Source organism: Phascolarctos cinereus, unplaced genomic scaffold (assembly GCF_003287225.1).
Source record: "Phascolarctos cinereus isolate Bilbo 61053 unplaced genomic scaffold, phaCin_HiC Scaffold_1;HRSCAF=81, whole genome shotgun sequence".
Classification (NCBI taxonomy): domain Eukaryota; kingdom Metazoa; phylum Chordata; class Mammalia; order Diprotodontia; family Phascolarctidae; genus Phascolarctos; species Phascolarctos cinereus.
Window position 1 is genome coordinate 41,988,214 of NW_027555514.1, and position 27,907 is coordinate 42,016,120.

General features: G+C 41.1%; 1 protein-coding gene across 2 annotated transcripts; it reads left to right on the forward strand.

The window, feature by feature from the left end:
• On the forward strand, window positions 1-27,182 carry LZTFL1 (leucine zipper transcription factor like 1). Of its 2 annotated transcripts, XM_020987324.2 has the most exons (10): window positions 8-192; window positions 4,385-4,509; window positions 8,146-8,340; window positions 10,904-10,964; window positions 13,511-13,585; window positions 15,061-15,126; window positions 15,213-15,290; window positions 16,175-16,351; window positions 22,907-23,010; window positions 24,905-27,182. In XM_020987324.2, exons 1-10 carry the CDS (start codon window positions 190-192, stop codon window positions 24,921-24,923), a joined length of 903 nt encoding a protein of 300 aa, XP_020842983.1. In that variant the 5' UTR covers window positions 8-189; the 3' UTR covers window positions 24,924-27,182. The 2 variants fall into 2 exon arrangements, with proteins under 2 accessions (XP_020842984.1, XP_020842983.1); XM_020987325.2 differs by lacking the exons at window positions 22,907-23,010; window positions 24,905-27,182 and adding an exon at window positions 20,787-21,256 and having other exon boundaries at window positions 1-192.
• Window positions 27,183-27,907: the final 725 nt, after the last annotated feature.

Below are 27,907 nucleotides of genomic sequence, written 5' to 3' on the forward strand. Positions count from 1 at the left end.
TAGATCATTTCCGCCCACGTGGAGCCCCCAGACCAATGAGGGCGCAGGGACGGCGGAGTCGCGAGCCTCCGCTCTCCATGGCAACGGGTGGCTTCTAAACAGCTTTTCTTTACGGGCCTCCCCTAGCCCCCGGACTTGTCGTCGTCGTCTTCGGCCTTCTCCCCTCGGCGTGACCGACTCCCTCCCGCCATGGTGAGTCCCAGCCTGCCCGAGCCCGCCGGGGCGGCGGGGGTTGCGCCCGGTGAGGGGCTGGGGCCGGGGCCGTGGGCCTAGAGAGGCGGTCTTGTCAGGAGTCGTTGGATCCTGGATCTGGGGCGGGCTGGGGCCTTCAATGCGCATCGAGGCCGACCCCTTCGTTTTTTACAGAGGAGGAAACTGAGGCACGGGGAGGGAGGAGGCCCCCAGAGCCCTGCTCAGAAAGGTCGGGCCGTCCATCCCTTATATCCCCACCCCTATGCCGGGCTCTCGTTCCCGCCTCCTCCAAGCTTGACCTGGGCCGGGGCAGAGTTGTCCCATCCCCATCCTCCCCATGTACCTATACCCTCTCCCCAAAAGCACCCGTAATACTGCAAGTGTAACAAGCTGGTGAAGAGAAAGTTCCGGAATACACGTTTAGGGCTGTCATTCAGCACACAGTAGGTGCTTACTGTGTGCCAAGCACTTTGCTAAGGGCCAGGAATGCAGAGAACAGCCCCTGCCCTCGAGGGACTTACCTTCCAGTGGGCGAGATGACCAGTCTATAACTGGGTCGGTGCAAGATAAGAGGGCCCATGCAGGAGAAGCCACTAGTTCATCGGGGGAGGGGGGGGAGGACCAAGAAAAGCCTGATGTGGAAGACGTCCCTGGAAGGGAGTAAAGTGTAAGAAGGCTGGAAAGGTAGAAGGGGTGCCAGGGGGTGCAGAGGTTTAAATTCCGAACAGGATTTTATATTTGGTCCTAGAGATGATTAGAAACCCCTGGAGTTCATTGAGTACAAGTGTAAGACCTGAACTTTAGGAAAATACTCGGGCAGCTGTGTGAAGGATGGATCGCAGTGGGAAGAGACTCCAGGGAGAGTGGAAAATGAGGGGGAAATGATTGGAAGGCTGTTGGAGGGATCCAGGTAAGGAGCAGTGGGAGCTGTTCCAGTACGGAGAAGGGGAGCTATCCAGGAGACGCTGGGGAAAAGAAAGGACAAGATTTGGTAACTGGGTGGGAGGATGCTGTTGAGGATGCCTGGGGATAGGGAGGAACATTACTTAGAAGAGGAACCACACAAATCCCAAGGGGAGAATGTTTCCAGCAGGAAAGAGTTAACAGTGCCAGGTGCCGGAGAAAGGTCAAGAATGAGCATTGAGAAAAGCCATTCAGGCTCAGCAGTTAAGAGGCCATGGGTCACTGAAGAGGGTTTGGACTTATTGGTGAGGCTGGACACTGGGTTGGGAAGGGCGGAGAAGCGCTCTCGGCGCTCTTGCCTTGGCTTCCTCAGCCTCTGGCACTTCAGCTTCTGGCTGCTCCTCAGTCTCCTTTGCTCCCGCGGCGTTCCTGTCCCGCTTCGCCAGGGCCCTGCACTGAGCCCTCTTTTTTCTCTGTGATCTCATCAGTTCTCATGGTTTCCAGATATTATCTCTGCAGATGCCTCCCAAATCTATACGCAATGTTCAGCCCTTGTCCCTGTCCTGAGCTTCAGTCCCTCATCGCCAGCTACTCGTAATAGAAATTTCCAACTAAATCTACTGTGTCTTAAACTCAGCATGTCCAAAGCAGAACTCAGTATCTTTCCCTTTAAAGCAGAGTTTCTTTATCTTTTTGTTTTTTGGTCATGGACCTCTTTGGCAGTCTGGGGAAGCCTATTTACCCGGTTCAGAATGCTTTTAGAAGTCTAAAATACATGGGATAGGAAGGAAACCAGTTATACTGAAATACTGTTACCAAGTTCGTGGGCTTCAGCTTTGTGTTCCTTCTCTGGCCATTCCGTCTTCATGATTTTTCTGTTTCTGTTGAGAGTACTCCTATCATTCTGATCATCCAGGCTCACAACCAGCTGATAGGTTATAACCTTGCTTTTTTTTTTTTGCATTTTAATTTTACTTTTAAATTCTGAACTTTACAGATACTGAATAAAATGGGTGTTTCCATGTACAGAGTAGAACAAAAAAAAAGTACTGGACATGAAACTATTATATGTAATTTGCTGTTTAAAAATTTTTTTTTAATTTCAAAGCTGTTCTACTTGTCTGTGATTCGTTCTGGCCTCCCTTCTGTTCTCTTATTTGCTTAAAACAAAAAGGATTGAATAAATCTTTTTCCTTTCTTTTCCTTTCTTCCTTCTTGTCCTCTTCCTCCTTTAACTCCTCCTCTTTCTCCTTTTCTTCCTCTTGCCCTATCCCTAGATTACAAATCTCTCTCTCCCAGCCCACCTCCCATTGAAAAGAAATCCTTGGAACAAACATGCATTGTCAAACAAAACAAATTCCCAAATTGGCCTTGTACAAAGATGTATATCTTAATCTGCATCTTGGGTCCATCACTTCTCTGTCAGGTATGGATAGGCTGCTTAACCATCATTTCTCTGGAATTGTGGTTGGTTATTGTATAGCTCATTTTGGGCTGCTAAGTTGCAAAAGGGATAGAGTGCTGGCCCTGGAGTCAGGAGGACCTGAGTTCAAATCCTACTTCAGGCACTTACAAGGGGGATGATCCTGAGCAAGTCACTTAATTCTCTTTTTTTAATCCCATTTACTACTTTGCCTTAAGTTACTTTTTGTTCCTTTCATAGTGTCTTTAGGTTCCAGCTTAATTTATTTAGTCCTGATTTCCCCTCAGAATGACTTTGACTACATCCCATTGCTTTTGGTTTATAGTATTATTTTTATTATCTTTTAATATAGTTTCCTGATTTAACTCAATTATTGTTTTAATGTTTTTTAGGTTTTTTATCTTTACACATTAAAAAATAATTTTATTACATTGTGGCTTGAAAGTAGGGTACATATTATACCTTTTGGCTTTTCATGACTTAGTATGGGATTAGTTTTGATTTGAGCTCCAAATGCTCTTGAAAAGAATGTGCATTTCCTGCTTCTCCCATTTATTCTCAGAGAGTTTATACTCCGAGGGAAATAACAGGTACATAGGTAAACAAAACCAAAATGTAGACAAGGGAGTGTCTAAGGAGAGCGCACAGGGTCTGATGGGAAGAAGGGTGTTCAGAGGTCACATTACAAAATAAGGAAGAGTAAGACAAGGGAACCAGAAGGATGGGAATGACTGGGATGAAGATGGGAGAGCAGAGAGTGGTGTGGGAAGGGAGGGAAAGGAGTTTTTGTCTAGTCACCCTATACCTCAGAAGCACAGCAGTCCTGAGTGGACAGGGCAGGAGAAGATCACAACCTTCACTATAGCCCAGGGTCCTGTTGGATTCTCAATGCCTTAGAGAGAAGGGAGGGTAGAGATGAGGGGACAGGCTTGTACAACTGTGGCAGAGCAATGTCTAGTCCTGATGATCAAGGCGGTCCTGGGTTTGGGCTGGTTGTAGAGAGAGGGCTGATGCATGTTTGAGATACTCTTAGCCAGCTCAGCTCAGCTCAGCTCTCTAGATATAGATTATCTTCCCTAGGGTGTAGAGGCGATGGGGGCAGGAAGAAGGTCACAGGTATCTGACTTTAGTTTCCTGCTTGTTGAGTAAGCACTTGAAATATCTATGAAGCCTTTATTGTTAGTCTACATTGGTCATTTTTTTTATAATGTCCATTTCTTATATTATTGTTAACCTTTTGTGAATTTTACTGTTAAAGCTTAGGTACATGCAAGTAAAAGATTGTAAAATATTTATTAATTTAGTGTGTTACCATTATATTATATTCTTGTTTCTCTTTTTCATGTTTTATAGTTTAAATTCAGTTTTTTCTGATATTGTTATTGCCACTCCTGCTTTTAAACTACCAATCACATGATCTATTTTAGAGCATCCTCTTCATCTTAATCTATAACAATAGCTAACTTTGTAGAGCACTTTAAGATTTACAAACTTCTTTCCATGCATTATCTCATGAGATTCTCACAATAACCCTATAAGGTTGATACTACAGGTATTATTATCCACTTCACAGATGAGGAAATTGAGACGCAAAAAAGTTAGGTGACTTGCTCATGATTACCCAGCTTGTAAATAGAGAAGGTGGAATTCTAACCCATATTTTTCTGAATTTGAGGTACACAACTCGTTCCAGCATACCATACTTGTGCCATACTATTTTTTAAAATATTTTTGCATTGTGAGTTTTCTGTAAAGCAGTTCTGCAATGGAAATCTATAAACCAGGTACATTATGAGAATCCTATACTTAATGGAATTTATAATCAATTTCAGAAGTAATACACAACTATTCTTTTCTCTTTTTCAGGCGGAATTGGGTCTAAATGATCACCATCAAAATGAAATTATCAATTACATGCGTTTTGCTCGTTCAAAAAGAGGTTTGAGACTCAAGACTGTCGATTCCTGCTTCCAGGATATCAAGGAGAGCAGGTACCAGAGACAATAAGGAAGTAATTTTAAGCCCAAGAAGAGCCTGGGACCTTTGTATTGGCCAATGGGAGGATATTGCTTCTGCCACCATATTGCAGTGTATCCGAGAATATTGTTAATGAGGGCCTGAATTGTTTAGAGCACTGTGCTAGGAAATAATAGTCAAAAGTTGATGTATTTGTGAGATGTAGGAAACCATAAAATCAACATAGACATTTACATAGCAAGAGATGAGAATTATTATTGTGGCTGGACAAATTCGTGGACGGTCTTAAAGCCTCTGGCAAATTAGTATCTGATAATGGGAGCCAGTGAAAACATGTGTGGAGCTAATAAGGAATAGAGTTCAATGAAAGCACCATTAATACCCATTTATCCAAAGGTCAGATTTCTGAAAACCTCAGCACTTGGTGGGTTCAGGTACATGTGCATGGCTGCCCCAGCTACTGCAGTGATCAACAGCTGTCACAAAGTTGTCCCTATAAAAGAATCCCTCTGCTAAAACCTTGTTTATTCTCTTTTTTAAAAAACTGTATTAATACATTTTGGTTTGGTTTGGTTTTAAATCCCAGGCAATTTCCAATAATCACCCTCACAGTAGCCTCCTTTATAAAAAACAAAACCAAATCAGGAAAAACTACCAGATTAACTTGTTTAACACACAATTAGACTGTCTTATTTCTTCATGTGGTAGGTGTGTGGTAAGGGGAGATGACTAGAGGCAAGTACCATGACAGCCTATAATGGGAAATTTGTTGTTGAGTCATTTTTCAGTCATGTATGCTCTTCATGACCCCATTTGGGATTTTCTTGGCAAAAATACTAGAGTGGTTTGCCTTTTTTTTTCTCCAGCCCATTTTACAGTTGAGAAACTGAGGCAAAAGGGTAAAGTGACTTGCCCAGAGTCATACAGCTTATAAGCAATAGGAAGACCAAGACTCTAGCGTAGAATTAGCAAAGCACAGCAATCTGTTATCTCAAGTAGGACAAAGCAGCCCTTCGCAGCACAGTGGTCCCTGCTAGCATCATTAATTAATCAATCGACCAGCTGTATTAAGTGCCTGCTATACTTCTGGCACTTTGGGGCACTGAGGATAGGGATAGAGACGGGGCCTGTGATTTCACTGGCATAGAGAAGTCCTTGGTGAGGAAACTCTCCACCAGTGCAGGTCAGCATAGCATGAGAACTGATGGTCTTCATAATGACCCAAAGTACTCAAGGAATCATTGAAGGAGCTCAGCCAGCTCTCTTAAGAGCTTTCTGTCAGGAGCAGTTAAAATTTAAATGATGAGGTCCTTAAAGGGATGAGATTCTATCGTTTAGGAAATAGCTGGTTTCTTCCGGGTAAGTAAGTCATTCTGTGTGGTCCAGTCAAGGTGGTGATGCATTTGGTGGATAACCTGAATTATGATAGTATGATGATACCCTGATGCAACTTAGTTTTTACTGAATGACCTTTTTGAGAATCAGTTCAGAAGGTCATGGGGGGTCCCTAAATCCTGAAAAAGCCATGAGGATGATTGCTGTTAGTGTCAAGAACAGCTAACATTTATGGAATGCTTTGGTGAGTGAGAGGGGGAAGGGAATCCCACCCAACTAGTGAAAAGATGGCCTGAGAGAAGAGGAAGAGCATCACTTTAGGGATTTTTTTTTCCACATCTGGTTTGTATTTTCTGAAGGGTAGGAAGGATGCTGATCACAGGCTTTCTTGAGGATCTCCCCCAGGCTCTCAGCTCTTTTCCAAGATTGTTAGACATTACAGGAGAGTTGAGTGTGAGAACTGATTTTGATCTCCCTAAGGAGGCTTTTTGATTTGAAGGGGCAGAGGGAGAGTTGTGGTTTTAAGTGGCTAGATTTTGTTGCTAGAGTTCGAAATGGGTTCCTTTTCTGTCTTTAGGCCTTTAGGCTATTAAGAGGAGAGTTGAACTTTTTTTTACATACACACATAGCAAAACTTAAGTGGTTTATACTCTTGTTTATTTATTTAGAAAGAGAAAACAGAAAAAAAGAACTGCTGAATCACACAGGTTGAGTGTTAAACTATATAAAAGTAAGACTTATTTAAGATAAAATTGAACTTTTTTTCAACTGAAAAGCTCGACTAAAAAAAAGTGATAGGTTTTAAAGTATGTCTGAGGGGCTCAGATTCTTAAGAGTCTAGCCAAAAACTCAGATTCCCTAAGAACCTAGCCAATAGCACACAAATATTCAGATTCCTTAAGAGTCTGGCCAGTATGGTGGATCTTTAATAAACCTTGTCTCTGGCTAGAAGAAGGCTTGGGTCAAATTCATTTGAGCAGGACCCTCATGTTGTGATTTTGGGGTCCTAGCACCCCTAAACCTCTAGACCTCATCATATGGTTCCCTGGCCGGGAAGAACTGCCTAATCCCAAGCTCTTCTCCGGCCAAGACTGGAAGGTTTGTCTCCTTCAAGGTCCTAGCCATTAACTTCCAGATGATTGCTCAGGCTACCAAACCTCGACTCAGTCCAAGGTTTTTTAGCCCACTGAACCTGAAGTCTGACCCCGTAAATGGGACCCAGAGAGGCAGGGGCAGCTCTACACCCCTTGCCAGCAGAAAGCAGTTTCAGAAGCCAAGACCTTTGCCACTTACCCCAAAAGAATTTGGGTCCCATTTGTTTGAGGGGGGAATGATGGGGTTGGGATCTGGACCCCAGAAAGGAAAAACCCTGGACTTTCTTACATGGCCAAATCTCTGGATTTCACCTGAAGCTATAATCCCATCCATTGGCCTTTCATTGCCTATGCCCGATCTCCCAATTCTGTTACCTTTAACCTAGCCTAACCCTCCATTGTCTTACCTCCCTATGGCCCCAGGCCACTTCCCACCCTTAATCCTATCTAGACTCCATTCTCCCTTGGATCCCTAGATCCCTCCCTCAGGCCTTCTGTGTATATGATCCATGTGTCTCCATTAAGGTGCTCAGATTCTTAAGAGTCTAGCCAAAAGCTCAGATTCCTTAAGAACCTAGGCATTTACCTCACAAAGATTCAGATTCCTTAAGAGGCTGGCCAATATGACAGATCTTTAATAAACCTTGTCCCTGGCTGAAAAAAAATATGAGATACTGTATTATTTATGTACATGTATTAAAGAATCACTCTAATCACTGATGGGATAAACTAATCCACCTTGAACTTTCTTTGGTGTTTTTCTAAGTGGAAAGAGCCCAGCCTTGGAAGCAAGGAAGGCTGGGTTCAAGGCCCAGCCATGACCCTTAGTAGTCTAGAGGCCATAGATAAATTGAGAGTGGGAACAATTTTTGCCTTTGTGTTCCCAGTGCTTAGCACAGGGCCTGATACAGGAGGTAATTCATAAATGCTGGTTGACTGCATTGATAATACTTGCACTACTCTCAGTATTTTGGGGAGGAAATCTTAAGGTGCTGCTTTATGAGTTGTTATTATTTAGAAAATGTTTATAAGTTGTTTCAAATGATAATCTACTCTTTTTGAAAAAAGTATTTCTTAAGCACCTTTCCATGTGCCAAGTATTGTGATAGATGACATGAGGTGAAGGCTTGTTATTTTCAGTTCAGTTTTATTGATCATTTTGGTGATTTTATTTAAAAGTAGTTTTTTGTCTTTTTCTTTTCTTTTCTTTTTTAAATTTAGGCTAGTAGATGAGACCTTCACCGTGGATGAAGTAACTGAAGTTCTGAATGAATTACAGGCTGTGGTTCATAGTGAAGTAGAGTCCGAGCTCATCAATACTTCCTGTACCAACGTGTTGCTGCTTCGGCAGCTGTTTTCACAGGCGGAGAAGTGGTACCTTAAGCTACAGACAGACATCTCAGAGCTGGAAAATCGGTAATATCATTGACGCCTGTGATTAGGAGAATAGCAGGCTATAGCGTTTCCCTAAGAAAGGTGTATTATTGCAGATCAGATTTTCTTTTAGTGTGTGTGAAGAAACTAAGGCAAGGAGAAAAATATTTGCATAGGTACTAGATTATGCTAATCTCTTAAATTGTGAGAGTTAGTGTTATCTGTGTTCTACAGAAAAATCATCTAAAAGATAAAGGGCATTAAATATTTGAAAACTTTTTCTGAAGATAACATCTTTTGAAAGATGTAGAAGATGACATCTATTTCTGAGGTTCTTTTTTCTAATGAGTAGCATTAGGCATATATCAATTTGTCATTAAAAAGAAAGTGACACATAAGTAGCTTTTGATCATCTGAAAACTCCTACTAGCACATAGTGCAGTGATGTGGAAATGTCAGTCTTCTTGATCTCTTTGAATGATATTAGTGATCTTGTTGGGATCTCAGATAAAATAAATGCTTTGACTAAATTTAATCATTATATTGCATTTATACTTAATAAATCAGTCTACTAGTGTTGAGAGATACAGGACGAGGACTGAGACACAAAACTTTAGAATAGTTGGAAATGCCTCTGAGAAAGCTGACTGGAGTGGAGATGGAGAGAGAGAGAGAGAGAGAGAGAGAGAGAGAGAGAGAGAGAGAGAGAGAGAGAATTTGCCTCAATTCGAAACTTATTATCCACCAAGTATATCATCTGGGCACAAAGAATCTAGAGTTAAACTGTAATAATTCTCCATTAATGTCACATGGATTCCTGATAAATTAGGATTTATTTAGACAACTAAGTGGCACAGTGAATAGAGGTCAGAAATAGAGGTCTGACTCAGGTCAGAAAGGTCAGGTCAGAAAGACCTGAGTTCAAATCTGGCCTCAGACACTAGCTGTGTGACCTTGGGCAAGTCACTTAACCTCTGTCTGTCTCAAGTGTTCTGTGGGAATTGAGTGAACCATCTGACTCTATCTTGTGACTCAACTCTGGAGCTAGCTCAGTTCCCTTTCTTTTTAATTATGGGTCTAGTCCAATTTTTGTCTTGTGAGAAAACTTTGATTCAATTGTGGGAATTGGGAGGGAACTTTACCGCATTGTTTGAGCCTCGCCTTGCGTGGCTGGGAAGTTGGACGGCTTCTCTCTGCTGCTTAACGACCTTTCACCAAGGACCTCGGTTATGCTGACCAGAAACCTGGTCAGATCCAGACTGATGCAAGGAGTTTTCTCACAATTATATATCCCAAGCAATCCACATGTCTTACCTGAAAACTGGCCCCAAATTAAATCACTTATTGTTTCCATGTTGCTTTGATTGAATACAGACACCTGAGAGGAGTGGAATGCTTCCTTCTCTGATTTCAAGAAATTACACTTGTTCACTCTCCCCTTCTCAACTCAGAAAGCCACCAGTCATTCCTCCAATTAGAAATGAGTTTACCTAATCTTGTATACCAGAATTAATTGGTCTTATTTGATTGTTTTTAATCCACAGAAATCTGTCTCACTCTGTGTTCAGGGTCTTTGGGCTGACTGTGGAGTCCAGGGATGCACTGACCCATTTATTGTGCCTGTTTTGTTAATAAATCACATAGCTTGGATTGTTTCCTCAGTTATTATTACTTATCTACCACAGTCCTTATCTGTAAAATAAGGATAATAATAGCACCTCAGTTGGAGGCAGCTAGGTAGCTCAGTGGATGGAGTCCTGGGCCTGGAGTCAAGAAGACCTGAATTCAGATCTGGCCTTGGACACTTACTAGCTGTGTGACCCTGAGCAAGTCACTTACTTCACCCTGTTTGCCTCAGTTTCCTCATCTGTAAAATGAGCTAGAGAAGAAAATGGCAAGCCACTCCAGGATCTTTGCTGAGAAAACCCCAAATGGGGTCACAGAGTGTCTGAAACAACTGAACAACAACAAAAATAGCCCCTTCCTCCCAGGGCGGTTGTGAGGACACAGAAAGCACTGTATAAATGCTAGCGTTTACTCTTTCTGTATCTGTTAATATGGGGCAGCACAGAGAGGTCTGGCCACGAAGCCAGGAGGACCTGGGTTTGGGTCCTGCCTTTGGCGCACACGGACGTGTGAGCCTTGGATGGGTTACTTAGCTCTCAGTATCCAGACTACAAATTAGAGGGACGTAGATCTAACATATGGGTAAAGGGGAGTTTCCTCCCCTAGGAGTTCCCTATAGGAATAAAGTCTCAGACCCTGCTCCTCAACACTTCTCTCTGTTTACATAAAATCATGGTGCATGGAAAAATCTATGTGGCAGCATTTTGTTCATCCTGCTCTACTCCAGGAGTAAGTGAGGTGAACAAGGAGATGGGGAGACTTGGCTAGGCCCCAGGCCACTCTTTATGTCACTGCCTTGTCATGAGGCCATGGTGTCAGCCAATCTCTTTATATTGGTTTTGTTGTTGGAAATAGAACTTTGAAGAAATTGTCTTTTATACTCTTGTGTATTATAGGATTTGTATGTTTCTTAAATGGATAGACATGTTAAAGCAATTGTTTTCTTGTCAGTATAAGCATTTCTGTTTGTTTCTTCAAGAGAATTATTAGAACAAGTTGCAGAATTTGAAAAAGCAGAATTTACCACTTCAAATAAAAAGGTAAAGTTTTATTATTCAGAATCCCAATGTTAGTACTCAGTCCTACCCTCCTCCCCATCTCCCAATCCTCGCTTCCCTTCTTCCCTGTCCTGTTTCTACCCCTAACCCTTAGATAATCTATGAGTATGTTCACGTGTAATAATTATAAGCTTTATATTTTTGATATGGGATTGTTTGATTATAGTTTGATATTATATTTGTAATAATAGAACTTTAATATGGAGGCACTCAGGATAATGACCATAGAAGCATAGAGGCAAAACAGACAGCTTGCTCTGTTCACTCTGTGTCAGACAGAGCTTGCAGCTTTGTGACTGCATGAACTCTTGATCTACTTGGACTGGCCTTAGAATTAACATCACACCCTCCTACAGTTTGTACCCCTTCTAAAGATGCTCCCCCTACCTGAGCATTGACGAGGGACCCTAAGAACTTTTCCGCCCCAGCCGATTAGGGATATTAGGGATCTGATTAGGAATATCCCCTCCTGCATCTGGCACCAATAACCTGTTCTCTCTTGCCCTCGGAATCTCAACTTCGAGTGTGTTTCTTCCCTGACACATCTGCCTCCCCCTCCTGCCGGGTGAGTTCTTGCCTCACCAGTTCATTTCCAGGGATGGGAATGAACCTCTGTTTATATTGCCATAGTGTGTGTGTGTGTGTGTGTGTGTGTGTGTGTGTGTGTGTGTGTGTGTGTACGTGTGTACACTTGGGTTGCTTGCTTATGGCACTGCTTAACAAAAAAGCTCATGATTGCATCATTTTCCTGAGTACCAATTTTCTAGAAAATCTCAAACCCAGGTATCAGCAGATAACCCAAGCCTTGAAAGGCCAAATAAAGCCTCAAGCCCTCTCTGCCACAGTGTACTCTGAAGTCTAAGCTAGAAAGCTAGAGGAGAGCTCAAAAGCTGCCTTTGGAATCTTTTCTATAAAGTAAGAAAGCTTTAGAAGTCACTGTGGGGGAACATGCACATGTCACAGATCATAAAGCCAGCTGAAAGGGGAGGGAAAGCTGGGATCTGCCCTGGCCAGTGCTTCCTCACCCAGCAGCCCTTCATTTTCTAAGAAGGGTCCTCTCTTTCTCAGCCTTTTTCAGCTGGCTAAGAGATCAGACCTTGAAAGACAGCATGACATAGTGGAAAGACCACAGATCTTTGGAGTGAGGTTTGGGTTTGAATTCTGCCTCCAGTATCTCCTGTTTGCGTGGCTGTGGGAGATGATAGGATGCTTATGTTACAGTACCACTTCACAGGGTTCTTGTAAGGAAGCCATTATGTGAAAGTGATGATTATTACCAACAGCTTGAAATTGGCATTTTTATCATTTATTTTATGAAATACTTTAATAATTACCTCATTGTTTTACAGAAGCACCCATAGCTTTTGACATTTCTGATTAAACTTTACTCTTGAAATACTTACAATTTTTCGGTGACCTCTGAAACTTTCTGGTTTTTGTGTGATGTTTTAAAGAAAGCTTTCATTTTTCCTTCAAGATTTATTCAATTTAGCCTTCAGAAAATCCCCTAATTTTATTTTTCTCAGGCCTCTTTCAGTGTGCTCTATTTTTTTTTTTTTGGCGAGGCAGTTGGGATTAAATGACTTGCCCAGGGTCACACAGCTAGACTGTGCTATAATTTTAAAATAACATGCAGAAGATCAGCTGGGAGACTTTTTTGAGTTAGTATCAGGACATCCTTGGTAAGGAAAAGGACATGTCATTGACAAAATAGATTGACTGTCAGTTAACTGGAAAATCAGGCTAAACAAAATACTTTTTCCCCTGTCATATAACAGAAATATTACTGTACACTGAAGAAAATTAAATTGTAAAGTGCAGAATAAGTAATTTCTCAAAGCTCTTTTGGAAATTTCTTTAGTCATTGAATTGTTGAGATTAATAATGCTGTTTGTCACAAGAAGCAGTACTTGAGGCCCTGGGCCCTGTCTCCAGCTCCGCTGATCTCCGGGTGACCTGGAGCATCCTTTAAGGGCTGCAGACAAGATGACTGAAGCCTCATGAGGGGAAAAGACCTGCCCAAGGTCACACAGTGCCCACTGTGCTGAGCTGCTTCTTCAGGGGGCTGCTGCTGCTAGGAGCAAATGTGTGGGTGTGTTTTTATGTATACATAAATACATACATATATACATACATACACGTATTTATGTATTAAAGCTATAAATATTAAAACTAAAAGTTAAGGGTATATCCTGTTTATATGAAAGCACTTTGTAAACAATAAAACTATAAAAATGAAAAGGTATTATAGATTTGGATAACTGATTTTTTTCTTTTTCTGAAGAGCAATTAATATGGAAAATGAGGTCCTTTCCTACAGCCTTCCTCAAGAATGAGGGGCAACACAGTGTCAGTTAATCAACATTAGTTAAATGCTTATTAAATCCCACAGGCAGTTATTGGTGATGCCTTCACATCATGTACCACAAACCTCAAAGCAGATCTACAACATGTGAAGGGTCACTTAATTTTAGAGATCATAAAAACTGTATTCTGTTCCATTTTCATTTTTTAAATTTAATTTTTAGTCTAATTCGGAGAACATGAAGCCATCAAGACTTGTTCCACTTAATGAAGGCGGAACATCAGAGCTCCTAAACAAGGTAAGTTCACCGTCATTTTGTACCGGGTTTAAATCAGCTGGTTCTAGTCTTGGTGCCCACGTCATTCCTCGGCAGCTCGACCAGGCCATAGAGTAGATGATTTGCATGCTGGATTCACTGGGCATATTGAATCCTTGGGATCCTCACGTACCAAATGGTGTCCCAGTGTCCCAGAAGAGAGAAGTACCTGACTAGAGCAGCGGCTCAGCTAAGTGCTGCGGTGAATCTGGTTTTAGTGAAATGATTTCTCACTGGGATGGGAGACACGTGTTCATATACATTTGAACGTTCTGTCTGTTCACGGTGATGAAGTGAGGTTATTCTTTTTCAATTCTTGAAGGTATTTCACAAGTTTTTGTTCGTTATGTCATTCAGTCAACACATAGTTGCTGAGTACCTTGTGCGTTCCCAGTATTGTGTGTAGATGCAGTTGGCTCCTAAGGTACTAACAGTGTCACTGGGGAGGTGGAACCAATCAGCACAGACCAGTTAGGAGACGAGTGAGCGCCGATCATTCGGCTCCTGACAGCGTCCGTGGGGGAAATGTTTGGAGAAGACAGCGATTCCCAGGGCCTTAGAGTACGGAGGAGGAAGGATCCGAGCTGGGCTTTCTTCACAGGACGGCCCGAGGAGGGCAGTCTAGGCAAAAGAAGCAGCCTGAGCAGAGGCACGGGGGTGGAGTGTTCTGGAGCTCACTGAGCGTGCTTACTTGACGGGTTGTGTTCTGGGGAGTAGTGGGAAATACAGTTATGGAGGGTCTCGAAGACCGCGTACAGGGCTCATGGTGGTCTGACTAGGGAGATCTTTACCTGCTTAAAAACTAAAGATAAGGGGTTTTTTAAGCATTCAGTTTATTGTGTTTCCTTTTTAACCAGCTCATACTAGAAGCTTTGCTTGTGGCGCTAAGAGGATCCCTTTCAGATGTACATGTAGCTGTAGAAGGCAGGGGATAAATTCCAGAGAAAACAATTGTTATATTCATTTAATATCTAAATTCCACCAAAGTGCCGGTTTGTTCTCAACAGTAGCATCTAGACTTCTGTAACATGGAACCGTTGAAGGTCCGTGGTCAGGAGCATGACATGGTAACAGCAGTGTTTTAGGACGCTTTATCTGGCCTTGGCATTCAGCATGGTTCGAAGGGAGTGGGACTGTGGAGATGGGCAGAGCAGTGAGGAGTTAGCCGTGAGCCAGGAGGGGGCTGATAGTGAGGACTGAGGGACGTTTCAAAGACAAGGAAAGACAGGATTTGGCAGACTTTGTAGATGTGATGGAGAGAAAAGGATTTCTGGCCTGGGAGACTAGAGAATGGTTGTTGTGGCTGATAGAACCAATATACAGAATTTTTTTTAGCTATAGAAATATTTTATAAACTATATATAGTTTATAAATTAGGAAAATGATTTCTGGTATTTAAAAAAAATCTGATTGGATTAGATTTTAAAATTACCTCTCTTTGTCTTTACTTTATAAAGGAAATTATAAGACTTCAGGAAGAAAATGAAAAATTGAGATCAAGGGTAAAGACCATAGAATTGCAGGTAACTTTAAAATTTCTTAACAAAATTACTAAAAAAGTTAGTTGCAGTTTACATGACTGTACATTTTTGTTTCCACTTTATCACAGGCTACAAATGCATTGGATGAAAAATCAAAACTAGAGCGAGCACTGAGAGATTTACAGATTGTCCAAGGAGACCAGAAGGTAGAAATCATCTAAATGACCTTTCCCCCCCCCATTGTTCTGACACATTTGAACCTGAGAAGCCTGGCCTTAATTATCCATTGTTTACTTTGCATTTCCCAAGTAGATGAATCACTCAGTGTGGAGAAGTAGCCCCCTTCTTGCTTTCACCCCCCTCCCCCACCTTGTAGAATACCACATCCCTCAAGCTCTCATGCACTCTGGGCTCCTCCCCTCAGGCAGGCAGGCAGAATTTCAGCCAGCTATCTCTGGATTTGGATCCTGGCTCTGACTCTTAGTGCCAGGGCAACCTTGGAAAGTGCCTTCATCTCCCAGGCCTCAGTTTCCTCATCTGCAAAATGAGGAGGCAGCACTGGCCTCTCAGGTCCCTTTCAGCTCTAGGTCTGTGACCACATGCTCCTAATACTTCAAGACATGTAGATTCTTCCACCCTTGGTACAGATTGTGACCTCTCCTGTTCTCATGTTATTTTTGTCCCTATCCTGCCATATTCCTTCATAGAAAATATACCCAGTGGACTGGATTTCTTCTTCTGGATCCAAGAGTTCTTAACCTAGGAGTCCACAGACCTCTACGGGTCTTTGGATAAATTTTGTAAGATCCATGAAGTTGGATGGAAAAAAATGACATCTCTATTTTCTCTTAAAACTGAAATTTAACATCTCCTCCAATTATGATCAGTAAACCACAGTAAAATTAGGTTTTACCACGCAACTACCAGAGGGAAGGACCACACACAAATGGTTAAGAAGGCCTGCTCTAGATCTTGTATATTTTGTGGGTGCCAGGACAGAGTATCATTTCAGTTTGCTGTGGTATTCTAAGATACAACCATGCTGTCGAATTTCTACATAAAATTTATTATGGTTTTCTTCTTCTTAAAGGCAATAATCAGATCAAAGGATATAAGTGACTTGGAAAATACAGTTGCAGCACTGAAGAATGAGTTTCAGAAAACACTGAATGATAGTACTGAAAACCAGAAGACTTTGGAGGAAAATTTAGTGTCAACGAAACGTGACCTACTTAAGGTTCAGGAACAGTTGAGTGTGGCTGAAAAGGTCAGAGTGTAAAGTTTTTGTCTTTCCGTTTTCATTTTTTGTCTGTTGTATCAGGTTTAGAGAAATAAATATAGCCAGGACAGATACTGGGATCACTTGGTACACTGAGATATTAGCCTGTGTTCTAAAGTTCTAAAGGTCAGAGGAGTATGAATGAGTTGGCCCACCTTTCATGCTGAAGTGTTTGCTAACCAATGGCTCTTTTTTCCCTGGGGCAAAACAACTCAGTGAAATTATCCTCCCATGTCTATATTCACTAATCAGTATTTTTATTTTCCTTTCTAACTGATCATGTTTCTGTACCTTGTAACTAAGCAGAAGGCTGAATAATAGGATTTGTCTTAAATGTTAGTGCATTTCTATACCTTTGGCATAATTTTTAAAGTCATTTATAGAAATCTAGCCAACCTGAAGCAGATTCAAGATGGAGGAGTAAAGGCAGAGACTCTCCTGAGCTTTCCCAAATTCTTCTTCAAACAACTTTAAAATAATACTTCAAAATGAATTCTGGAGTAGTAGGACCAACATAGGGATGGGATGAAACAATTTGCCAGCTCAAGACAACTTAGAAGGAGGGCAGGAAAAGTCTGTTTCACTAGAGTGAGAGTGGAACACAGTCCAGAGCAGACCACCCCCCAGCACAGCAGCAGCAGGCCTGAGGGACGACCGTAGTGGTGGTGGCTTCCAGAGCTCTCAGACCACAGATGGTAAGGAGGTTACAGGGGACCCTTAGCTGGAACTGGGAACAGGACTCTGCTGCATTGCCCATACTTGGTTCTGGGTCATAGTCCCAGGCTGAGGAGGAGCACTAGCTGGAGCAGGGACCCTGGTCACAGTTCCAGGGCAGACAAGAATGCTTGTGGTCACTCATAGACCAGAGCACAGGCCAGGAAGAGCAGTGACCTCACCTAGATCATATCACTTGGAAGAACTGAAAACTTACAGACTCCCAGCACTGTCTCTGAGGGCAATAGTACAAAAACCCTAAAGCATAGGACAGCGGCCCCTCCATTCCAGGAGCAGAGCCCAGCTTTACTATAAAGTTAAAAGTAAAGAAATAGGCTGGAAAAATGAGCAAATAACAACCAAAAAAGAACCTGACCATAGAAAGTTGCAATGGTGACACAGAAGATCAAAACCAAAACTCAGAAGAAGACAACAAAGTCAAAACTGCTACATTCAAAGACTAAAAGAAAAATGTGAACCAATTTCAGGCCCAAAAATAATTCTGGGAAGTACTCAAAAAGGATTTTAGAAAATCAAATAATAGAGATAAAGGAAAAATTGGGGGAAAAAAATGAGAGTGAATCATGGAAAAAGAGTCAACAGTTTGGTAAAGGAGGTGCAAAAAAATACTGAAAAAAAAGAACACCTAAATGGAAGAGAACTCCTTAGAAAGCAAAATTGTCCAAATGGAAAAAAGATGTACAAAATTCACTGAAGAAAAGAACTCCTTAAAAAAATAGAATTAACCAAATGGAAAAGGGGGTACAAAAGCTTACTGAAGAAAATAATTCCTTAAAAATTAAAATTGGGCAAATAGAAGCTAATGACTATGAGACATCAAGAAGCAATAAAACAAACTCAAAAGAATGAAAAAATAGAAGAAAATTTGAAGTATCTTATTGGAAAAATAACTGACCTGGAAAATAGATTGAGGAGAGATAACAAATATTAGATTATGTAAAAGCCATGATCAAAGAAAGAGCCCAGACATCATATTTCAAGAAATTATCAAGGAAAACTGCCCTGATTTTCTAGAACCAAAGGGTAAAATAGAAAGAATCCACCAATCACCTTCTGAAAGAGATCCCCAAATGAAAACTTCCAGAAATATTGTAGCCAAATTCCAGAGCTCCCAGGTCAAAGAGAAAATATTGCAAGCAGTCCGAAAGAAGCTATTGAAATGTCATGCAGCCACCGTGAGGATCACACAGTTTTTTAACAGTTTCTATATTAAAGGATTGGAGGGCTTGGAATATGATATTTGAGAGGGCAAAGGAACCAGGATTACAACCAAGAATCACCTACCTTGCAAAACTGAGTATAATCTGTCGGGGGGGAAAAATGAATATTCAATGAAATAGAACACTTTCAAGCATTCCTGATGAAAAGACTAGAGCTGAATAGAAAATGTGACTTTGAAATATAAGACTCAAGAGAAGCATAAAAAGGTAAACAGGAAAGAGAAATCATAAGGGATTTAATAAAGTTAAACTGTTTCAAAGGTGATACTTGTACTTCCTAAGAACTTTTATCAGTTAAAAGAAATGTACATAGAGGGCACAGGTGTGAGTTGACTGTGATGGCATGATACCTAAAAAAGTAAAATTAAGGAATGAGAGAGATGCACTGGGAGAAGGGAGAAGAAGAATTGGGTAAATTATCTCACATAAAAGGTGTAGGAAAGAGCTTTTACAGTGGAGGGGGGTGTGGAGAGCATTTGAACATTATTCTTTCTCTCTCTTTTTTTTTTTTTTTGCTTTTTGGTGAGGCAGTTGGGGTTAAGTGACTTGCCCAGGGTCTCACAGCTAGTAAGTGTCAAGTGTCTGAGTCCAGATTTAAACTTGGGTCCTCCTGACTCCAAGGCCAGAACTCTATCCACTGCACCACCTAGCTACCCCTCTTGAACCTTATTCTCATTGGAATTTGCTCAAAGAGGGAATAACATACGTACTCAGTTGGGTATAGAAATCTATCTTGCCATATAGGGAAGTAGGCAGAGAAAGGGGTAAGAGAAGAGGCAGGGAGGGGACACTGATAGAAGGAAGGGTAAATTGGGGGAGGTGGTGGTCAGAATCAAAACATTTTTGAGGAGGAACACGGTGAAAGGAGAGACAGAGATAGAGAAAGAGAGATAAATGTAAAAAGTAGAATGGAGGAAAATACACAGTAATCATAGCTGAAAAAAAGTTTCTCTGATAAGGCCTCATTTCTCAAATATATAGACAACTGAGTCAGATTTATAAGAATACAAGTCATTCTCCAATTAATAAATGGTCAAAGGTTGTAAAGAAATCAAAGCCAAATATAGTCACATGAAAAAGTGCTCTCAAACACCATTGATTAGGGAAATTCAAATTAAAACAACTCTGAGGCACCACCTCACACTCATTAAATTGGCTCATATGATAGAAAAGTAAAATGATAAATGTTGGTGGGAATGTGGGAAAATTGGAACACTAAAGCACTGTTAGTGGAGTTGTGAATTAATCCAGCCATTTTGGAGAGAAATTTGCAACAATGTGCATACTTTTGGACCTTTTCTGGAGGGGAAAGGAGTTAGGCTTACAACTGCCTACCCTGCAAAACTGAGTATAATCCTTTAGGGGGGAAATGGATATTTAATGAAATAGAGGACTATACCCAAAGAGATTTTTTAAAAAAAGACAAAAACTAAAAGGACCTATATGTATAAAAATATTCATAGCAGCTCTTTTTGTGATGGCAAAGAATTGGAAATTGAGGGGATGCCCATCAGTTGGGGCATGGCTGAACAAGTTGTGGTATATGAATGTAATGGAATACTATTTGTTGTGCTATAAGAAATGATGAGCAGGCTAACTTCAGAAAAACCTGGAAAGACTCGTATGGACTGATGCTGAGTGAAGTGAGCAGAACCAGGAGATCATTGTGCACAGAAACAGCAATGTTGTATGATGATCAATTGTGAATGACAGCTTTCTCAGCAATATAATGATGCAAGACAATTCTGAAGGACTCATGATGAAAAATGTTATCCACCTCCAGAGAAAGAACTAATGTGGTCTGAATGCAGATTGAAGCATCCTTTTTTTTTTTTAAGTTTCTTTACTTTTCTTGTTTGTTTGGGGGGGTTTTTGTTCTCTTTTCTTTTACAGCATGACTAATATGGAAATATGTTTTGCATGACTGCACATGTATAAACTATCTCCAGTTGCTTACCTTTTCAATGAGAGGGGACAGGAGAGAAGGAGAGAATTTGGAACTCAAAATTTTAAAAGATGAATGTTAAAAATTGTGATTACATGTAATTGGAAAAATATTAATTTTTCAAAAAAATCTAGCCATCTTCAGGGATAAATTACTTCTCAGTTAGATAACAGTATGAGTAAATTTATTATGAAGTCTGCATTTGAAAAGTTACTTTATTTCAGATATCTACCAGAAGTAGACATAGAACTTAATTTAAAACCTTGCTTCTGAAATTTGTGGTTCATTGATTTTATTTCCAGAACTAGAAAGAGATCAAGATTCACATTAAACTAAATTCTGGAATGTTTTAAAAATGTCCCAAGAGACCGAGTTTCTATGTAAATTAAAATCAGTTTTATTGACTACATCTAGAAAGCAGTCAACAAAAACAGGCTCCTTCCCCCTCAGTGGCCAAAGAGACCAAACCTCTTGAACCTTTGGTACTTATCAAGCCTTTTCCTTTTTTTTTTTTAACCTGCAGCTTCACCTCCTCAACAGTTACCAAACACTGACTGAGATGACAGCGCAGCTGGGTTTTGGAGATGACATGAGTTTAACCAAACAGAACAGTGTGTGCCATTTTGGCAGATGGATGAGGTGAAGCTCCATGGCCAATCTCTGCTCTTTCTCTTACATTTTCTTTGCTTGGGTTTGGTCAGATCACATTTCCCTGGCCAAAGCTTGGAATTACAATAGAGTTCTTTCAAAGGTTACAAGCTAAAGAATAGGAAGTCCATTTGGGCCAGCACTTACTACTAATTTCAATTCAGATAACATTTTTACAAAAGAGATTTTTTTTAAAATCCTTTTTCCCTATTAAATTATCATGTGTTATAATATGTCACAGAGGTGGGCATATATCAAGAAGCTCATCAGCAAATGCTGTATAGCTGTGTCGTGTATCATCTTGGCAATATTTGACAATAAACATCTTTATGAGTATTTTTAAAATTTTTTTGACTTTTTTTTTTAGTTTTCAACAATCACTTCTATAAACTTTTGAGTTTTAAATTTTCTCCCCTCTCCTCAAAATGTAGGCTCTACATATACATTCCTTTTAAACATATTTTCATGTTAGTCATGTTGTGAAGAAGAATTAGAACCAATAGGAAGAACCACAAAAAATAAGAAACAAAATAAAACAGAAGAAAAAAAAAGAACGAATAGTATGCTTCGATCTGCATTCAAACTCCATAGTTCTTTCTCGGGGTGTGGATAGCATTTTCCAACATGAGGCCTTTGGAGATGTCTTAGATCCTTGTAATTGTGAGAAGGGTTAAGTCTATCAACGTTAGCCATCGCACAACGTGGCTGTTACGGTGTACAGCGTTCTCCTGGTTCTGCTCACTTCACTCAGCATCAGTCCCTACAAGTCTTTCCAGGGTTTTCTGAAGTCTGCTTGCTCATCATTTCTTAGAGCACAATGGTATTCCATTACATTCATATACCACAACTTGTTCAGCCATTCCCCAATTGATGGGCAGCCCCTCAATTTCCAGTTCTTTGCCACCACAGCAAGAGCTGCTGTAAATATTTTTGGACATGTGGGTCCTTTTCTCATTTTCATGATCTCTTTGGGATATAGCCCTGGAAGTGCTATTGCTGGGTCAAAGGGTATGCACATTTTTATTTTGCAAGTTTTTTTTTAAAATCTTTTGAGAAAGGGGTGCACCTGAGGATGAAATTCAACTCTGATTGGCTAACAAGTAATAATAGAGAATGAATACTATAATGGGAGGTGGGTTATATTAAAATGAGGGTCTTGGGGAATGTGACTTGGATCACCCAAATCTTGAGAGAGATAAAGAGACTTAGCAATTTTCCTATCACCTGTCAGACAGAAGGAAAAATCCACGTTTTCCCAGACCTGTTTGAGTAAACACAATGAGGAGGAATACATCCATTAGCCCAAACTTAGAGCTTGGCCTGAATAAATTTCTGCCTAAGATTTCCCATGCTGGTTGATTTCTGGATGAGGAAATAGAAAAGGGGAAAAACCTTGGTTCTAATGCAATAATTAGTTATTAATTATAAGAGAGAAATCATTTCTTGCAATTCACATGAAAAAACAAACACTGTTTTTGTTTTGGAGTTGTGTGTGTGTGTGTTCCTGCATGGTGATGCAGCCACAGAGCTGGCCTGGGCACCATTGTAGGCCTGGATTCAGGCCCACCTCTGACCCCCATTGGCTGGGCCCCTCACTGGACCTCTCAGGACTGAGAGTAGCTCTTCAGGACTCCAAGAAGTTGCCGGGGGACATTGTTCAGAGGGGCTTTCCTCCTGAGACAGTTTTCTGTACCAATGAAGTCATAAGGCTAGTCCCCATCTGAATTTCTTTTAGTGTTTTAAATTTTACATATCTAATGAAAGAACATGTTTGAGTCATTTGCTAGCAGTGTAATCAGCAAAATAGTGCTAGTTTGTGGGTTTGTAGTTAGAAAACAAAATGACTTCTTTAACTTTGGATAGTACAAGCTTACTGTTTCCCTAAAGATACCTGAGTTTGCATAGCTAAATAAGATGGTGCCATTTGAAACAACAGAGGATAATTAAATTTCATCATATAATCAGTCATAACTGATGGTGTTCTTCCACAAGCAGGAGCTGGAGAAGAAGTTCCAGCAGACAGCAGCATACCGCAGCCTGAAGGAGATTCTTACCAAGAAGAATGAGCAAATTAAAGACCTGAGGAAAAGGCTGGCAAAGTAAGGGGCCCTCTGGGTGGGCCAATTTTGCCTCCTGTTATTGACCATTAACATTTACACAGGACCTGCAGCTTCCTCCCAAAAACATCCTGTCAGGTAGATAGGGTAAATATTGCCCTAGAGATAAAAACCATAGGCCCACCAGTGACATAATCTGGTCATGGTCACATAGCATAAGGGATGGAGCCAGGATTAGAACACAGGCCTTGTGATCCCAAATCCTGTGGTGTTTCTGCTGGATCATGCTGCTTCTGATGGCATGCCTCCACAGACAAACAGTTGCCCAAGTAAAGTATTTACTAAGGTACTTCAGGCAAGTAGACTTCTGTTGAGAAAAGCAAGTGAACCTTGGCCTGAATTATCCCTATTAGCTCTGTATGTTGATTGAATTATATAGATAATTATGTAAATTCTATTGGACTTGGTGTAGAAGCACATCTTTTCTTTAAAAAAGGTAACTACTAACGGCCTGGTGTTCTACCATGGTAGACTGACCTCTCAGGAATGCCTTTCTGTTCATAAACTGATGTGCGTACAAAGTTCAGCCTGCATTGGGAAAGAGACTTTTGCCAAGTTTCCATATCTTAAGTACCAAACTGACTGAATCCATTGTAGTAGTTTGGGGACCTAGAGGATTTCACAGAAGAGGCAGCTGCCCTGGGATGCCCATCAGGGTGGACCTGAGGCCTTCTGTGATGGAGAGGGGAGGCAGCCAGGATGGCCCCTGGAGCCTGCGGTGCTAGCAGGAAAAGGATCACAGGGGGCCTCCTGACGCTTCCCTCCCCTTCTCAAGCTTCCAAGCAGTGGGGGCCATGTCTGCTGATGGCCCATCCAGCAGGTCACCGGGAAGTGACTGAATTGTAGGGTATGAAAGTTTCCAGAAAAAGGTAGTAGGAGGCATGTCCAGAGCAAAGGTAGCTTTTGCAGGGGAGTCTTCTGGATCTCAGAAAGGCCCCCTCCCAAACAGGCATTTTTCAGACTCTCACATGATTCTAGAGACCCTTAGGCTTGTAAGGGGTTTTAGGGGTCATCTGGTCCAACCTCCCACCCAGGGCAGGGACTGTTGCTGTCAGCATCAGTGACAGATGGTCATCTCACCTTGAGCTCTTCCTCACAAGGCAGTTATTATTAATACCATTATGACATTCTTAGAGTAAAGGAAGGTTTGCAGAGTGCTTTATATTCGTGCATTATCCTATCTGACCTCTGCAGCATTGGCGCAGTGGAAGGAGTGCTGGACTTAGCATAAGGAAGGCCTGGATTCCAGTCCTGCCTCAGACCCCTGCTGGGGGGAAGCTGGCGATGAGGGGGGAGGGGGGAAGAGCCTCCACTCTGTTATGGAAATGATGGGGGCTCTGACCTCTGCAGAGCTTGGGAGGGTCAGATGAGGTCACATGTCAGTGCCAGCTTTTATTAGTATCTAAATGTGTTATTCTGATAATTCCCATTTTCTAAATGAGGAAGCTGAAAACTTAACAGATTTGCCCCTTATGGGATGGGATTTGAACCCAGAGCTTCCTGACCCAGGTCTCTCTGTCCACTCTTCTTTCCATTCTGCCTCCGTCAGCTTCCATAATTGTTCCTGTGTTCTTTAACTTGTATGCCCGAATTGGCACAAATATATAAATGTTCTCTTAAAGGAACGGAAGCTCTAATCATCAAACTCAACAATGATCGATTGAAGGTTTACAAAGCACTTTCCTGGGTGAGGTTGTATCATTGTCCCCACAGATCAGATGACTGAGGCTCAGAGGTCACATGACTTCTGGTATTTTACTATAAAAAGTACTTTTGACAAATAGGGTTCAGGTGAAAAAATAGTTTAGTTGTTTGTATCTTCAAAATCCAAATGACCACAGTCAGCACCATAATCTGAACTTTCATTTCTTCTCAGATATGAAACAGAAGATTAAGAAATATGAAAATTCTGTGATTTGGAAGCTGCCACAAAGTGACAATGTAGATCGTTGCAATCCTCAGATGTGGACTTGAAAGGGCCTGTGCCCCCCTTCCTCTTTTTCTAATGTTTAAATGAGTTGGACCACTCTTTGGGTTATTTTAGGAGATATGGGAGGAGGGGGTGTTGTTAATTTTTGCTTTTCAAGAAAAAGGATTTCTGTTTTCATTTGTTTAATTAGAAAGGAGACAACATGGTGATTCTTATCATTCTGCCATCCAAAGTTTCTCTGCACTTAGGTAATATGAAGTCTCTTCTGTACATAGAATTTCCTTTGAAAATAGTAAGAGTTCCTTCTCAGTGTGGAAAAGATTTTGTTCTGGGAAAGGGAAGAAGAATCTTGCCCTTTTGACATGTGTTAAAAATTATACCTTTTGTATAACTATTAAGGAAGCTAACATTATATGTCTATGCATTCCCCAGGGGAAAAAGAAGTACAAGGAGTTATTTCCACATAACTGAATTTATTTTTATTAAAAGTTGACCTTAATGCATTTTTATGGACTTTTGTAGCAGGAGTCTGTCTGTCATTGGAAGCCTAAACCTAAACCAGCTGCCATTTATTTCCATGAATTCCATGCTATTCAGCAGCATCAGACCGTGTCTAATTAGTGTCTATGATGTCATGGTAGGATGCTTCCCAGGATCGTGAGAGATCTTACTGAGAGCCTTTGAGGCCATTTTTTCCAGAAAAGAGGCAGGTCAGCTCTACTATACTTCTCCAGTCCCAGTGAGGAATCGGAGCTCAGTGTCAGAGTATTGGGAAGTGTTAGAAAAAACAAGCACAGGGCATCGTTTTTAGTTTTGGGTGCTTAGAATTTTCTCCTGAGCTTCATGCTAAGTAAGACAACTTTTTTCAAGACTGTATTATACAGGATGTCAAAGCCTGAGAACTAGATTTTTCACCCCACATTGTTATATAGGGTGCACACAGTATCAAAAGTTGGGAAATATACTCCCAATTCTTCTTCTTGCTGGGTAGCTTTGCATTGATCATTAGAATGTGTGTGCACACGTGCCATTGACCAACTGCACAGCCACGGAATAAGGCCTAGTGAGCATTTTTATCTCCTTAACAGAAATCCAGCGTTTAACCCAATCCTAAGAATACATTTGTTTATTCAGCAAGTTAATTGGTCATGCTTTAGAAGTGAATTAGCTCTTTGAGAATCAGAATGTTTTACTCACACCTAATAAACACTGCCTGAAGAGAGGTAATTCATCCCCTCAAAATGATCATTTTCTCCCAGAAAGAAACTGGCTTTTAAGATAAGGCTTATTTTCACTGTATTATATTTCTATATGTTAATCTCACAATGTATTCTAATGTGTTTTAAAAATATAAAAAAGTAGAGTTTTCAATGTGCTTTTATCTTAGATTTTGGCCTCTTTTATTACAGCTGTGTGACTCAACCTTCCCAGTGTCCTTTTGAACTCTTTTGTTGAACACTAAGCACGGATTTTAGCACTATTGTCTTTCTCAAGACCTCTTAACTATTTACAGTAATGCCTAGAGGTGATGTTATCCTGGGACCAAAAGCTCCATCCTTACCTGGGAAGTGAATTCTTTTACTAGTAGGGTTTGAGGCCAATGGCACAAGAAGGGGTGTGTTCAGCGGGCACACATAGAACTGAGTAGCCGTACTTTGACCTTTTGGTAGTTACTCGGTACATCGTGTTGGCACATCCCCAGGTTAACAAAATGCCTTAATTCTGGGCTCTTCCAATCTCATCACACCCTCCACCAGGTGAACTAATGGCTGTTACTTGGCCTAGATCAGCAGCTGCTGCTGCTTCATAGCCTAAGCTGGAATTCTACATTTAACAATCTTCAGCAAAATAAAATGTAAAATTCTCATTTCTTTGCAAATTTTAGCTTTAATATATGCCTCATTTAACAAAGAAGTTTTCTTTTTCTTTTAGGTCTCTGTGTTTTCCACTTTTAGGAATGTTAGTTCAAACTCTTGAGTGATATGCCACTCAATAATAATGCTTATTTTATTCCCAGCTCCTATTCTCACGGCATCTACCCTGAAAGGATGAGTTTTCTGTTCAATTGTAATGACTCCGACCCTTTGTAGGAAGAATCAGAAAGTTAAGGAGTCTTCATGTGAATTTCTTCTATTCACTATATGTTTATCTTTTTGTTTCATATCATGTACAACACCTTTAATCTGTATATGTTAAATAAATTTTAAATCTCTTAAGAGGAAAAGAGTTACTCAGATCTACACATTAAATGGAAGATGCTCCTTCTGCCCTGTTAAAGGCAGTATTGGACAGTGGGAAAGGGGCTCAAGTCCCAGCATTCCCATTCACATGTTGGGTAAGTCCTGACTTCTGTGGACCTGGGGGTGGACCAGCTGAACTCACAGATCTGTGATTCTGTGCCTCTGACAGAGTCTTGTGCTGCTGTTGATAATATGGATTGCAAAAATTTGGCTATGATAGGTTATGGTAGCCTAATTATTAGCTAATACTCAAAGAACTTTTGGTTAAGATGGAGTGTGAATGGTCACAGACTCTAGACAGCTGAACATTTTAAGTACTTACTAAGTACCAGGCACAGTGCTTAGTGCTGGGGATACCAAGAAAGACAAAAGAGTCCCTGCCATCAAGGAGCTTACAGTCTAATGGGGGGATGACAAGTCAGCCATATACAAACAAGGTAAATACAGGATAAATGAGCAATATGATTAACAGGGAGGATCTGGAAGGGCTTCCTGTACAAGGTGGGGTTTTAGCTGAGGCCTGTGTCAGTGGATTGAAAGGGGAGGTGGGGGGAGAGGTGGTGTAAGGTACAAGAAGACTGGAAGGGGGAAAGGGAAGGGGTGGGGGACGTGGACAAAGCTGCAGTTAGAAGGATCACTGACTGCTGAGTGGAGATGGACCAGAGTGGGGAGAAGCGAGGCAGGCAGATCAACCTATTGTGAGGTGGTG